This window comes from Carassius carassius, chromosome 28, assembly GCF_963082965.1.
Source record: "Carassius carassius chromosome 28, fCarCar2.1, whole genome shotgun sequence".
Lineage (NCBI taxonomy): Eukaryota > Metazoa > Chordata > Actinopteri > Cypriniformes > Cyprinidae > Carassius > Carassius carassius.
In genome coordinates this window covers 6371952-6387419 of record NC_081782.1, presented here as the reverse complement: position 1 = coordinate 6387419, position 15468 = coordinate 6371952, and the positions used below count along the sequence as shown (strand labels likewise).

At 38.5% G+C, this 15468-nt stretch overlaps 2 protein-coding genes across 3 annotated transcripts in view; one reads left to right on the top strand and one right to left on the bottom strand.

Annotated features, from left to right (window-relative positions):
- col4a4 (collagen, type IV, alpha 4) overlaps positions 1-12011 on the bottom strand; it is a 58253-nt gene extending 46242 nt beyond the window's left edge. The window contains exons 1-3 of one of the 2 annotated variants that reach the window (XM_059514001.1): positions 11876-12011; positions 8832-8990; positions 450-495 (exon numbers count right to left, since the gene is read on the bottom strand). In XM_059514001.1, coding sequence (XP_059369984.1) covers positions 450-495; positions 8832-8875 — 90 coding nt within the window. In that variant the 5' untranslated portion in view covers positions 8876-8990; positions 11876-12011. The remainder of the gene's footprint in view (positions 1-449; positions 496-8831; positions 8991-11875) is intronic. The other variant, XM_059514002.1, reaches the window with a different exon arrangement.
- Positions 12012-12265: 254 nt separating this feature from the next.
- col4a3 (collagen, type IV, alpha 3) overlaps positions 12266-15468 on the top strand; it is a 41952-nt gene continuing 38749 nt past the window's right edge. Inside the window, exon 1 of the mRNA XM_059514003.1 lies at positions 12266-12384. Coding sequence (XP_059369986.1) covers positions 12304-12384 — 81 coding nt within the window. The 5' untranslated portion in view covers positions 12266-12303. The remainder of the gene's footprint in view (positions 12385-15468) is intronic.

Below are 15468 nucleotides of genomic sequence, written 5' to 3'. Positions count from 1 at the left end.
ACCCCTAGTGACAGGACTGCTAAAGATATATTTCACTTGAAACGTCATCATTTACTGACCCTCATGTAAATCAAAACTTCTATGATTTTATTTCTTCTACAAAACAATTTTGGCATCCAAACAGTTTTAGTGACCACTGACTTTCATTGCGAAAAAACAAACAACACTGAAACATTTCTCAGCATATCTTTTTTTTGTGTTCTGCAAAAAAAAAAAAACAGACATGAAGATGGGTAAATGATGACAGTATTAATCTCTTTATGTTGCTAAGCTAATGATGCAATACTCTAATAAACATAAAATGTCCAGCATATACAAATACAGCTTTTACCACATCCATCTGAATTATTTAGGGGCAAAAGACATTTACAGATTCGACCAGCAGTCTCATCTTAACATTCTGAAACCGTTAAGACAACTTTATGAACATAATACAAGATAATACTCACCCCCAAAGCTGTGTGTATCGTCATAAGTGCCAATAAAAGCCTCCTGCTGGAAAATAAATGAATGAGACATTCTGAGTAAGACATTAGTAATCACAATGGCCCTGTCACAAATGGCAACTTAAACCCTTGCGGTCTTTTCATGATATAATGCCACTTTGAATGAGAGGTAGAAGTCCGCTGTGCAGCAGAAGTACGGATCGAGGGCGCATGGCAGCCGCAAAAGGGGCACTCGTGAGCATCCTTCTGGATGTAAACATGACGAATGGGACACTCTAACGTCTCGTGGACTTAACGGACACGTGCACGCAGTGGCCATTGTAAGTCCGTAAGACCGCAAGTGCACATGAAGTGTTTCATTTGGGACAGGGCCTATGAATAATTTAGGTGACTCTTTCAGGAACATATACAGTAACATTCAAAAGTGTGGGGTTCTTTAGAGGTGCCATAGGATGCAAAAATCAGTATATATATTTTATAAGGTGTTTGAATACAGTTGCATGGCCGCAGTGTGTGAAAACAACCAGCCTATAATGGTAAAAATCCACCCACTTATTGTATTATAATTTCAATATATCATAAACAGTGTCTCCACACTAGCAGTTCCAAATTTCTCACTACTATGACGTCATAGTTGGTGAAAGTCCCACCCATTTGTGACGCTCCCTGCTCTATTAGCATATACACATCCCTGAGTGAGAATCAGCGGTCCGCCATTACTGTTCTCTTGCTGTAGCTGGTGCAATGTCAGCGCCAAAAAGCCATTAAAAGTGTTGTGTGTTGCAATGCACCAATGAATATAGGATTCTCCATTGACCGTTGAGGACACGGTGGTTAAATTTCAATTTCGAAAGAAATGTCCAGGAAAAAAACTGAAAAGTCCTATATGTTTGTACTAACATTTTACACCGGACTGCCTCACAAACAAGGGTCAGTTCAGCGCTGGAGTTGTGCAAAGATTGCCTCTAAAAGAGGGATCGATACCAACGCTTTGTGTGCAAGCATCCAGACTACAGACAAGGTTAGCATCACACGTGATATTTTGTTTTCCAATAGAGCTTCTTTCTTTTCACAAAAAACTGCACGTTTTGGCTTATACCCTAAAAGTGTCAATTTCAACAAGCTATTAAAAATTATCTGTGGGGTATTTTGAAATAAAACTTAAAATACACACCCTGGGAACATCAGATAACAATTTTCAATATTGTATCAATGCACTCTATGGCACCTTTAATATTTTTGAAAGAAGTCTCAGTAAAACAGTAAAAATGGTAGTATTGTGAAATATTTTTACAATTCAAAAAAAGCTGTTTTCTAACTTAACATATTTCAAACTATAAATTATTTTGGTAATGGCAAAGCCAGGCGCACAGATGACACTAGGAATGACCCCCCCCCCCCCGTTTCATAGTAACCCAATCCATCCTCCACACTATCTCTATGAAAAGCGGCATCGGTAAACAGAGGTTTAATCAGGGTTTCTGCTATGTACATTAGCCAAAGTAGTGGCGAAGAGAGAAGAGCACGCGCTCAGTTTGAGTGCACAGGATGCATATTACCAGATCTACTATAGACAGAGAAACAAAACATTAAAAAGAAGGGATACAATCAGGCAAGAAGCAGCTTTCCAGTGGTGGAGAGATCACAAGGAGCGGGAAGGGCTCGAATCAGACGCAGACATTGTGCGGTTTCTTTTTGATAGGTAAGTAACATATAGATTTGATGCTTTGTTTCACACAACTTATCTGTGTTGGCTTTTGCTTGAATATGCTTGTGTGTCATCTTTACTTGTTTTCCGCAATTGCCATGGTTGCGTCCATATACACTAAGAAGACATTCAAAAGGCCCTTTTTACCACCGCACGTACCGCCGTGGCGGCGGTATAAAGTGCATTTGCAGCTTTTGACCACTGAGTGGCGCTTTAACCACAAGTTATCAAACAAGCGCATCAAAGCACATTTTTGCTAATAGAAGTCAGTTTTGCCTCACTGATGTGTTAGATTTGATGGCTTCAGTCAGGGAAAATGAAAGAAATACACTGTAGTTAAAATATTTAATATATTTAATATTTAATATCCACAGACGAAAGTTTGGTACTTATGAAGTTATGTGGCCAGCAGCCATATCACCCTGGAGCCCAAGACCGGTTTCCCACTGAAGCTAAGCAGGGCTGAGCCTGGTCAGTACCTGGATGGGAGACCTCCTGAGAAAACTAGGTAGCTGCTGGAAGAGGTGCTAGTGAGGCCAGCAGGGGGTGCTCACCCTGTGGTCTGTGTGGGTCCTAGCGCTCCAGTGTAGTGATGGGGACACTATACTGTCAACAAGCACCGTCCTTCGGATGAGACGTTAAACCGAGGTCCTGACTCTCTGTGGTCATTAAAAATCCCAGGATGTCTTTCGAAAAGAGTAGAGGTGTGACCTCGGCATCCTGGCTAAATTCGCCCATTGGCCTCTGACCATCATGGCCTCCTAACAATCCCCATATCTGCTGATTGGCTTCATCACTCTGTCTCCTCTCCACCAGTAAGCTGGTGTGTGGTGGGCGTTCTGGCGCACTATGGCTGCCGTCGCATCATCCAGGTGGATGCTGCACACTGGTGGTGGATGAGGAGATACCCCCAGACTATGTAAAGCGCTTTGAGTGCCTAGAAAAGCGCTATATAAATGTAATGAATTATTATTAATTATTATTATGTGCATTTCTTAGAATTAATTCAAGCAGGATAAATGTCAAGCCTGTGCCTGTGCTTATATTTTCTCTAAGCTACATGGTATTAAACCATATTTTAGATTTGACACATTTAAAAGGTTTGCAGTATTATTTATATTATATTAATTATGCATTATATTATTCAAAAGAAATTGTGGTTTACTTTGCATCGGAGCATTAAAAGTGGTAGCCTATTTTAGGGGGGTAGGCTACATGGATAAATATGCAAAATGTCAATAATAAAAATCTATCAATAATGAAATGTTATGAAAAGTATGCATTTTATTTTTTCACATGCTGTATGGTTGAAATAATATTTTAGTTCACAACTTTAAGTTCCGTTGTTTATAAAAATGCTTTATTGGCTAATTTTTAATTTGTGCATAACCATTTTTACTTTAATAAATGTATTTATTAATTAATAAAAATCAGTTTTTTTAGTGCATTTCTTTATTTGTCTGCATTGTATTTTCAGCGTCTTTCTGCTTTTACAGCCCATTTCGTTATTTGCTGGTGTTGTGAGCATTTGCAGCAAGTGTTGTTATACTGATGAAGATGTTTTCTTAATTTGCAGGTGTTTTTTTTCTATTTACATGTGGGTTTTTTGGGGTTTTTTTGCAGCGCACTGAGCTCTCTTGGCCACTGTAGCAGGTCCTGTTGGGGTATGGGCGTGTTTATTTTGGTGCTTTCAAATATCATCATCGTTTAGCAAAAATCGTCGCTGCCACTGCTTCAGAATCAGGTCGAGGGAGATGCGGGCTGACACACAATAATAACCTACTGGTCACCATTACTTTGACCCAGGTTCTTACTAAATGCTGTTCTGTTGTCAATAAACATACATGACGTGATTTTTCTGGACTAAAAAGATTGGGCTGCTGACAATTTGGTCCCCCCAGTTAAAAATTATCCCATCAGTGCCCCTGGGCAAAGCTGGATTTTCAGAATTATAACTCCAGTTTTCAGTGTCACATGATCCATCAGAAATCATTCTAATATGCTTATTTGCTGCGCAACAAACATTTCTCATTATTAATAATGCTGAAAACTGTTGTGCTGCTTAATATTAATAGTTCGGTCTCGAGTACAGTTATTTAAGGACTTGGACTTGTCACAGACTCGGATGCATTTTTACTCGTACTTGATTTGCAATTCGGACTCGGAAAAATATGTCTGAGTCCAACCGAGTTCAGGGACAGTTGACAGAAATGTCACTGACTCAATGCATTATCACAAAAATGATATCCAGTATTTGCATGTGTTTTTAAGTCTTGACCAGTAATTGAAAGCCGATGGATTTCTGTGCTCACACAACGAAAGTGCGCTCAGTCAGTGTGCGAATACAGAGTTCTCTGCTTAAAGGGATAGTACACCCAAAAATGAAAATTAGGTTTTTATCTGCTCACCCCCAGGGCACCCAAGATGTAGGGGACTTTGTTTCTTCAGTAGAACACAAACCAAGATTTTTAGCTCAAATCATTTCTATCAGTATTATAATGTAAGTGGATGGGAATCACGGCTAAAACATTTAATAAAAAAATTAATAAAAATTAAACCCTGCGGCTCATGACGATACATTGATGTATAAAGACACAAATGATCGGTCTGTGTAATAGGGATGCATTGATCCGATACTCGGGAACGGTATCAGCTCCGATCCAGGCATTTTCTGCGGATCGGGTGTCGGACAGACGAGACCGATCCAAATCCGATATTGTGCGCATACTATTCTGTGTTATTGTTGAGCCACACGGAAGGCACAAAAACATTATAAAGCACCAAAACATTTTCAAGAACATATTTCAAGTGTTCTGAAGCTGTTCCAGAGTTCAGTGTGAGGTACAGATTAACATTGAAGTCATTAAATTCCCGGTGCATGTTGGACTCCGGCAGGGCTGCCCTTTGTCACCGGTTCTGTTCATAATTTTCATGGACAGAATTTCTAGGCGCAGCCAAGGGCTGGAGAGTGTCCGGTTTGGGGACCATACGATTTCGTCGCTGATTTTTGTGGATGTTGTTGTCGTGTTGGCCTCCTCAGACCAGGACCTTCAGCGTGCACTGGGACAGTTTGCAGCCGAGTGTGAAGCGGCTGGGATGAGAATCAGCACCTCCAAGTCCGAGGCCATGGTTCTCCGTCAGAAAAGGGTGGATTGCCCACTTCAGGTTGGTGGAGAGTTCCTGCCTCAAGTGGAGGAGTTCAGGTATCTTGGGGTCTTGTTCACGAGTGAGGGAAGGATGGAACGGGAGATTGACAGATGGATCGGTGCAGCTTCTGCAGTAATGCGGTCGCTATACCGGTATGTCGTGGTGAAGAAGAAGGAGAGCTTTGCCTTACAGCTCAGGAATTTACCGGTCAATCTACGTTCCTACTCTCACCTATGGACATGAGCTGTGGGTCATGACCGAAAGGACAAGATTTGAATTTCTGTGCTGAAAATCTTACTTCCGGGTTGGTACAAGTTTCGGCTGGTTCTTTTCGATCATGGATCTAATGATGTAGACGAGAACGGAAGTCCTTATATGAGCATCTCTTTAACACTGTGAACAACTCTGAATACACAAAACACCATTGTACCCCCCCTTTAAGCTACATTACGCATTTTATTTATAATGATTTTCTACAGGAGGAAAATGTTTAACGTTAACGCATTGCATTCTGAGCTCGTCTGCATGCCTGTACGGAGTTGATCCTTTTAAAATCACTTAATGCATTTCATAATGCACTTTCATATTTCATATAGGAAAACGCTTATGAAAGACTTCATATTGTGCTGTTCTGTGGCCACAGATTTGCGGGTCTTGTCTTTTTCTTGCAGGACCCTGTATGTTATAGTACTAAATTAGTTTTAATTGTTTAATATCCCCCACAGCATCTTGTCTCCATTGGCAACACACATGATTGGTGTCGATTACAAGTGATGTTGCAGGTAGCGGAGAGATCAAGTGGCGATTGCAAGTCAATTATTAATTTAGTTTCTTTTAGCTTGTCTTCACCACCAGGCTACTGTTGTAAAATGTTGAGAGATTCAAGCAAAAAATAACCAATAAATAGAACACAACAAAAAAGACTGCAAGTGATGTCACTAGCGGAAGCGCAAGTGTCTAAGACTGAAAGTCTGAGAGAGCAAGTGCAAGTCTGCAGCCAGACCCTTTTCCTGCAATTCGCCATACAAGAAGAAGAAGATGCTTCACACGTCTGCTGCTGAGAATGCGCACAGGAGGATGTGCTCAGGAGAGTTCTAAAAGTTCGGACATTATGTGAATCAGAGGTAAAAAAAAACAACTATAAATAGTGTTCAGATTCTTCACAGACCGATCGTTTTGTGTCTTTACACATCAATGTATCGTCACAAGCCGTAGAGTTAAATTTTTTTGTTGTTGTCATTGTTTTATTGTATGTTTAAGCAGTGATTCCAATCCACTTACATTATAATACTGATAGTCTGCAACGGTTTGAGCTAAAAATCTAGGTTTGTTTTCTACTGAATAAACAAAGTCACCTACATCTTGGATGCCCTGGGTGTAGGCAGATAAACAAAAATTTTTCATTTTTGGGTGAACTATCCCTTTAAGTTGAAAAGTTGAACAGTTGGGAGAAATATGGATGTCAAATTATTTGATGTATGCGTCAGATCTTAAAGCAACAGCATAAATCTACAGCCGCTGACATATGACATATTATCATAAATGTTAATCAAACAAAAGAAAAGGAGAAAATCACTCACTGCTCTTGACTGAATCACTTATGAACTAAGAATCATCTATATTTAATGTATACAGTGAAGATTATTTTTAAATGTATTACTTCATGAAATGTCAGTTTCTGCCTTTACTACTGAAAAACTAAAAAAAAAACATTTAATTTGTATTTTTCAAGTAATATTTATTTATCATTTAGCTTGTAAGTAATACTTGGTGTTTACTTGCCTTCAGTAAGCTTGAGAATGTTTTAGTACATTAGTTTATTATTTATTTATTTGTTTTGTATTAGTGCCAGTTTCTAGCTTCAAAGAAAAATAATTTTACTAATATATATCCGGCAATATTTTTAATGGGTCCAAAATCACCTTGGGTGTGCATTATTTTCTAATAATTCAATGTCCCGTCATCAATTATTCCTTACATAATGTAATTTATTGTAATTAATGTAACTATAAATGCATTCAAAAATAAAACAGGTGTGAGTTTCCTGTGACTTACGGAAAGTTTATAAAGGGCTTTTGTAAAGGGCTGTGTATCAGTGTGTGCCATTGTACAGACTTTCACAGCCTCATTTTCATCAAAAGAAAAATTCAAAATGGCCTGTCTAATGAGTCTATGTACTTAGGAGTCCATTAAAGCTGAAGTAGGTAACTTTTGTAAGAATATATTTGTGAAACCTGTCATTATGTCCTGACAGTAGAATATGAGACAGATAATCTGTGAAAAAATCAAGCTCCTCTGGCTCCTCCCAGTGGTCTTATTGCCATTTGCAGAAATTCGACCGCTCCCGGTAAGAAACAACCAATCAGAGCTGAGTCCGTAACTTTTTTTGTGTTCAAGATTTACAAAATGTTTATAATAAGCGAGTACACCATGAATCCATTTTCCAAACCGTGTTTTTAGCCAGTCCTGAATCACTAGGGTACATCTATAATAAGTGTTTATATTTGGACTATTTTACATTGCTTCCGGGGTACCGCGGGGGAGTAACCCGGTACCTTTGTGATTCTTCATAGACATAAACAGAGAGAAGTAGCTCTGGCTACAATGTTCTTCCGCAAGACGCAAGCAGTTCTGTTTATTAACCGCTAGAGCTTAATAAGCAGGACACTGATTATTAATCAAAAATCAAAATGCCAATATCCAAAAGAGGTTTGCTTTTGTTACATTCAAATGGATATTGCATTTTTCTAGTTGCAAAGGTTAAAACAATGTTAAGATACTAATAAATAATAGAGTTTCGTTGGACTCGGACTTGACTCAGCTGTTTAGGACTCTGACTTGAGTCTGACTGACCATTTTGGACTTTTTTTGGACCATTGACTTGTCTCGGACTCGACTTAGGTGGACTCGAACCCAACACTAGAAACTGTGATAAAAAATGTTCAGGACTATTTAAAATATACATATTTTATAGCATTAAAAATGTATTTACTGTTATTTTTGATCAATTTAATGCATCCAAACCTTTTGAATGGTATATGCAATTTTCTACGTAACCTCCTTATAAAAGCAACATTGTACCTATGCCAGGTGACAGCAAACATAAATCCTAAAGACAGTGTTTAAGATAAGATGTTTTTGATGAATACATAATTGTGTTACTGATGTAGGTATCTACTCCACTGATTAGGATATGTTTGATATAATTGAATTATGATAAATCCCAAAAGATGATTGGAATATTAAGACAGTGGTTCCCAATTCCATTTATTTACAGATGTATTTGAAGACGTTGCGCAACGCAAATGCTTGAATGAATGTTCTGAAGTGAGGTAAACTTCAACAGATTTCCCCTGCTCAGGGAGTAGGGACCATGTCAATCAGAACACAGTTCATGCACGGAGCTCACTTTTAACAAGCTGATTATCTGAATCAGTTGTGTTAACAGAGAGAAATGCAAAATGTGCAGAGCTGGTGGGTGCGAGGACCGGAATTGAGAACTGCTGTATTAAGACAAAAGCGATTCTTACAAGAGAAGGAGGCTGGTTGAATTGATCCGGCGGGGGCGTGTCATCTCAGCTATCACTCAGGGCATGTGCTACCTGTTGATAAGTATATCCACTGACACAGAATGGTGTGGTCAGTGATGTAGCTATGGTTCCTGACGTCCCCACAGACAGCTCATCCACCTGAGAGAAAAATCAAGAGATGGATGGATAGGAAAATCACTGTACAAATATATGGTTAAATAATGGTGTAACTGACAGTTAGGTAAAGGCAGACAGGTACAGTGCCTTCCACTATTATTGGCACCCTTAGTAAATATTAGTAAAGGCGGATTTGAAAAATCTCTGCATTGATTATCTTTTTGATCTTTCATTACAAAAAAATTCACATAATTATAACCTTTCATTGATGTAAAACAACTAAGAGTGGGGGGAAACTAACATTATTAAATAGAAGATTGTGGGCCATAATTATTGGCACCCCTAGAAATTCTTATGAGTAAAATATCTCTGAAGTATATTCCCAATCATATGTAAATTTTTTAGAACACCAGGGTGACTAGAAGCATGACAGAAGCCAGGGTGACTAGGAGCCACGGCTTCCTCTTCCACTGGATTATAAATATGAGGAGCACAAAGGCCAAATTCCCTTAATCATCCATCACAAGGAGTAAAACCCATTGAATATAGTTCTGATGTGCAGAACAAGATTGTTGAGCTTCAAGAAAAGAGCTAAAGCATTGAAAATACGTGGACATGACATACAGCCAAGTATGTTGACCCATACTCGAAGTTCCAATCAACTAAAGATGTTACAAATCAGCCTGGAAGAGGATGTTGTGCTATATTTCCTTATACATGGTGAAAATGAAAGTTTGAGTGGCCAAAGACTCTCCAAGGATCACAGCTGGAGAACTGCAGAGATTAAAAAAAATCACTACATGTTGTTCAGGAGGGTATCAAGAAAAATTATCCTCACTCATCCTAAAAACCAAATCCAGCATATTCAGTTGTCAGACACGACTGAAAGTTCAAATGGCACTAGCTTCTATGGTCAGAATAAACTAAAATAAAAGAGTTTTTGAGCAGCAAACCCACCAGATGGGTTTAGTACAAACAGGGAAAAAAGTACCTCATGCCCATTAAATATACTGCTGGATCTTTATTGCTGTGGCCCTGTTTTTCTGCCGGAGGTCAAATACCAGCAGATAAAAAAAAAATCTAAACTGGACTGCCTCTTTTAGAAATCTTATAATGGACCATGTTTGGATCATCCTTCAGGACAATAATCCAAAACAAACATCAAACTTAATACAAAAATCGGTCACTGAGCACAAAATGAAGCTTCTTCCATGGCTGCCCCAGTCCTCTGGCCTGAACTCTATATAAAAAATTTGGTGAACTGAAGAGAAAAAGCACCAACATGGAGCTGTGAATTTGAAGGATCTGGAGAGATTCTGGATGAAGGAATTGGTCTCTGATCTTTTATCACATGTTCTCCAAACTCTTCAGGCATTATAGGAGAAAACACAGAGCTGTTATCTTGGGAAAAAGACATTGCAATAATTGGGTGCCAATAATTGTGGCCAACATGAACTACAGAAACCATTTATTACACAATGAGAGTTTTCACCCACTTTTAATTGTTTTACTTCAATGATAGGTTAGAATTTTGTGATTTTTTTTAAATGAAAGATCAAAAAGATAAACAATGCATATTTATTTTCACAACCGCCTTTGCTCGTATTTACCAAGGGTGCCAATATATTAGTGGAGGGCACTGTATACATGTTATAGATAATATTTCCTGCAACTGACAATATGGTGGAGGTGGTGATGTGAGAAGAGGGGGTGAGAAAGAAAGAGATCAGTTAGATCAATACAATAGATGGAGCTGGGACAAAGTTGATCTTTCCGGATGGCTTCTTTTTCATGGCACACAAGCCAAGAATAACAAAGATTTTAAAGCGAACTCACTGACATGGACACGCAAACTAGACAGCATGACAGACAGGTGCATATCCAGGACATATTATGACATTAAAATCATTAGAATTATAAGGGCTTTAACACACTCATTGCTGAATTTACAGCCATTATCAGTTGCACATCCAAGCCATAACATTTCTCATACTACTTTCTGACCTGATTTGATGATAAATGTAATTATTAATAACAAACGGTTATTGTAATGGTTTGTATAATATTTCCATATTTATCAACTACAAATAATTTTTTTTTTGAAAACTACAGCTGATCTCTAAACTGTAAATAATGTCAAGTACAAAAAGTGCTTCTGTTACTTCCCATCCCACTATCTATGGAAACTTAACATTTTGTGTCTGAAATTAATGTGGTAATCAAATTTACTAATTCAAAATAATTACTAGGCCATCCAGCATCACTCACATTTAATTTTTTAGCATTTAATTTCAAAATTGTATGAAAAAAAATGAATGCAAAAAAACCTAATGCATCTTAAAGCATAATAGTAAATAAACTAGGAAAAACAAATACATAGTACATACGTGAACAACAAAAACATACAATGTTTGTGCCAATTGTGGCCTATGTGCTGTCCCATTTTGTGCAATCTTCGTGGGACCAGTTGAAGGAGGCTAGAAAGTGGTGTTACAAATTTCTGCTAAGCCATGATACTTTCATTCAAACAAGTAGATGACAAGCTAAAACCTTAGAATCGTCAGTCATTTAAAATTCATTATCAACATCACAAATCAAACTGTTGCAGACATCAATTTCTGCTTTATTACCCCAAAACTGTTCTATTTTCACCCGTACAAATTCTGTCACCTCAAAAAGGTGGTGGTCAGGTAGAGTATAGCTACATACAGTGATTTCACCCTGTATTTAATTTCTAAGTGCTGCTGCAATCCATGGTATTACATTTGGCCATACGCTATTGACAATAAGCTCTTTGACTGATCGACTTAAATGAAGAGGCGCTTTTTAAAAACACGCCGCGAGCCAACATTTCGACGACATTGCAGGACCTTTAAATCAAACACCCAAATACAACAAGCAAACGAAAACGAAATCAAACTCCTCACCTGCTCCCGTGGTTTCCTCTGCCACCGCGTCTTTACATTAACACATAAATTACAATACTATATAGAGAAGGTGCACGCCGAAAACTTTTACAGAAACGCTCAGAAGAGTGATAGCCGCTGGGGCTCTGTGTTTCATGACGTAATGGGCTGTCCAACCACAACGCAGGTACGGACGAGTCTGACAAACACTTCCTCGAACCCCCGCCGATTTGATATTCTTGAGGATTCATTGACAGCCCAAAAAGTTTGAATCAGTTTCTTAAGTGCAAGTTAAAGTTTTATTTCAGAGATGGTCGCAGTGCTGCAGGTGGTACCAGAGATAGACTGGAAATCTTAACTTCAGGAAGCCTGAATAACGTTCGATTTGACATAACGTAGTTGGCGACTGGACTGGTGTGATTGTGCGCGCGTCCAGTGCAGATAAGAAGATGGATTCTTGCCTAATATTGCGAGCGACACTTTTCGGAATAATGTTGCTGGGACATGTTACTCCGGCTCAAACTAAAGCGGTGAGTTTCACAAAAGAATGTGGCTACTAAAAGAGGCATTAGTTTTAAGTACGAATCATTTTAACGAATAAAATAAAAAGTAGTGTAAGAATGTGGAGTGTGATGAATTACGAAAAATACAACATCTTAAACATATTTGTTTTTTTATTATGTGGGAGATTATGTATTAACTGTAGCATATAGGCTTTCAAACAACATCCAGTAACCGCATATGTTAGTCAGGCATAAGTAAATAAACTTGCGCTTAGAAAAGTGGGTTTACGTGAGATGGTTACCATAACAACAGAAAGCTGCTCTAGTGCATTCAGTTGCGATGCATATCGGACGGGCGACACGTCAAAACTCCAACGTCACAAATAAACTTGAGTGATATCAGTTTCACTTGGCAGGTTGTATCTCAGAAAAGTAGAATATAATAGAAAAGTTCTTTATTTTTTGTTATTTAATTCAAAAAAGCAAACTTTCTTATAGTCTAGATTCATTGCACACAAACTGAAATATTTCAATAATTTTTTTATTATTATTCTTATGGCTATGACAGCTTAGGATAATTCAAAATTCTGTATCTCAAAAAATTAGAATATTTTCTGAAAGAATTACAAAACAGAAATGTTCAAGATCTCCAAAGCAGGTTTAATTATGCAATAAAAACTTGGTTGGTGCTCCGTTTGCATGAATTACTGTTTCAGTGCGGAGTGGCATTGAGTCGATCAGCCTATGACACTGCTTAGGCGTTATTGAAGCCCAGGTTGCTTTGATACCGGCCTTCAGCTCCTCTATATTGTTTGTCAGATGTTACTTATCTTCCTCTTCACAATACCCCATAGATTCTCTGTGAGGTTCAGGTCAGGTGCGTTGGCTGGCCAATCAAGCTCAGTAATATCATGGTCAGCAAACCACTTGAAAGTGGTTTTGGCACTGTGGGCAGGTGCTAAAGTCCTGCTGCAAAAGGAAATCAGCATCTCCATAAGCCTTGTCAGCAGATGGAAGCATAAAGTGCTCCAAAATCTCCTGGAAGATGGCTGCATTGACTTTGGACTTGATAAAACACAATGGACCAACACCAGCAGATATCACGGCACCCCAAATCATCACTGATTTCAGAAACTTCACACTGGATTTTGGATTCTGTGCCTCTCCAGTCTTCCTCCAGACTTTGATGCCCAAATTAAATGCTAAATTTACTTTCATCTGAAAAGAGGACTATGGAGCAACAGTCCTGTTCTTTTTCTCCTTACCCCAGGTGAAATGCTTATGATGTTTTTTCTGGTTCAAGAGTGGCTTGGTTCTAGGAATGTGACAGCTGTAGCCCTTTTCCTGAAGACATCTGAGTGTGGTGACTCTTGATGCTCTGACTCCAGCTTCAGTCCACTCCTTGTGAAGCTCTCCCAAGTTCTTGAATCGTCTTTTCCTGACAATCTTCCCAAGGCTGTGGTCATCCCTGTTGCTTGTGCACCTTTTCCTACTACACTTTTTCCCTTCCAGTCAACTTTCTATGAATATATTTTGGTACAGCACTCTGTGAACAGCCAGCCCTTTCATCATTGACCTTCTGTGGCTTACCCTCCTTGTGGAGGGTGTTGATGATTGTGGTCTGAACAACTGTCAAGTTTGTTTCGCTCAAACGGTGAAAATCAATAGTAGATTTATTTTAAAGTCCAACAGTTTAACACAAATATTGGACATAAACGAACATGTTAAATATAAAGTATTCAAAACAGGTAAGTTCATATATTTTAAGTAAAGTTGAATTGAAATGATGCAGCAGTCATACAGTGCTCCGGACCGCGCGCCCCATGACGAGCTCGACGCACTGCCACAGAAACAAGAATGAGATCCATTCTAACATAACGGTGGCATTAAACTCAGTTAGTAAAGGCTTGTTTAAAATATTGCACATATATAGGCCATTCAGATTACTTGTTAAAGTGCAATGAAATACCTTATATCTGCAGATGATGTACGTCTGTGGATGGAAACTCATTTGCACGCGCACATGTGTGTGTGTGTGTGTGTCTGTGTGTGTGTGTGTGTGTGTGTGTGTATGTGTGTGAAATTGCGATGCTGAAGTGAAATAGCTGGGTAATTTGATAGCCGAATAATAATAGCCTGCCTATAAAAATACACAATGACCTGAAGTATATGTGTGTTCATTTAAAGAAAGGTTTTTTTTATGAATTAATTAGAGAAGAGTAAATTTTTATAGCAGTATGTTTCAGAGAGAATTTAGTAGGAGGAAGATTCTCTTCACATACTCTTAGGTCATAAAAGTTATCTGGTCTGGCTGAGATGTTGTGGTTGCCATGGTAACCAGGCGTCTGGAGCAGCACCTAGTATGTTTAATGTGGTCTGTGATCATTTGTTAATCTCATGAATAATTGATTTGTTAAATCAAATGAAAAATTGTGTATCTGATTGGTCCAAATGCTACATCAGTCCACAGAGTATTTGCCCAAAAGTCTTGGGAATAATCAAGATAATATCTGGCAAATGTGAGACAAGCCTTTGTGTCTTTTTGGTCAGCAATGGCTTTTGCCTTGGAACTCTCCTGTGGATGCCATTTTTGCCCAGTCTCTTTCTTATTGTTGGATCATGAACACTGACCTTAATTGAGGCAAGAAGTCTGCTGTGTTCTTTAGATGTTGTTCTGGGTTCTATATTGACCTCCTGGATGACTCGTTGTTGAGCTCTTGGAGTAATTTTGGTAGGCCAGCCACTCCTGGGAAGGTTCACCAATGTTCCAAGTTTTCTCCATTTGTGAATAATAGCTCAGAGCATGGTTTGCTGGAATCCAAAAGCCTTAGAAATGGCTTTATAACCCTTTCCAGACTGATACATGTCAACTATTTTTTTTCTCATCTGTTCTTGAATTTCTTTATATCGTGTCATGATGTGTTGTTCTTTAATCATGATTTACTTTGTCAGACAGGTTCAGTTTAAGTGTTTCTTTAATGGAACATGATCTTTACTTAATATCCTAATGATTTTTGGCATAAAAAATAAGAAACACAAATCAATCATTTTGACCCATGCTATGAATTTTTGACTTAAGACTGGTTTTGTGGTCCAGGGTCACATATTTAA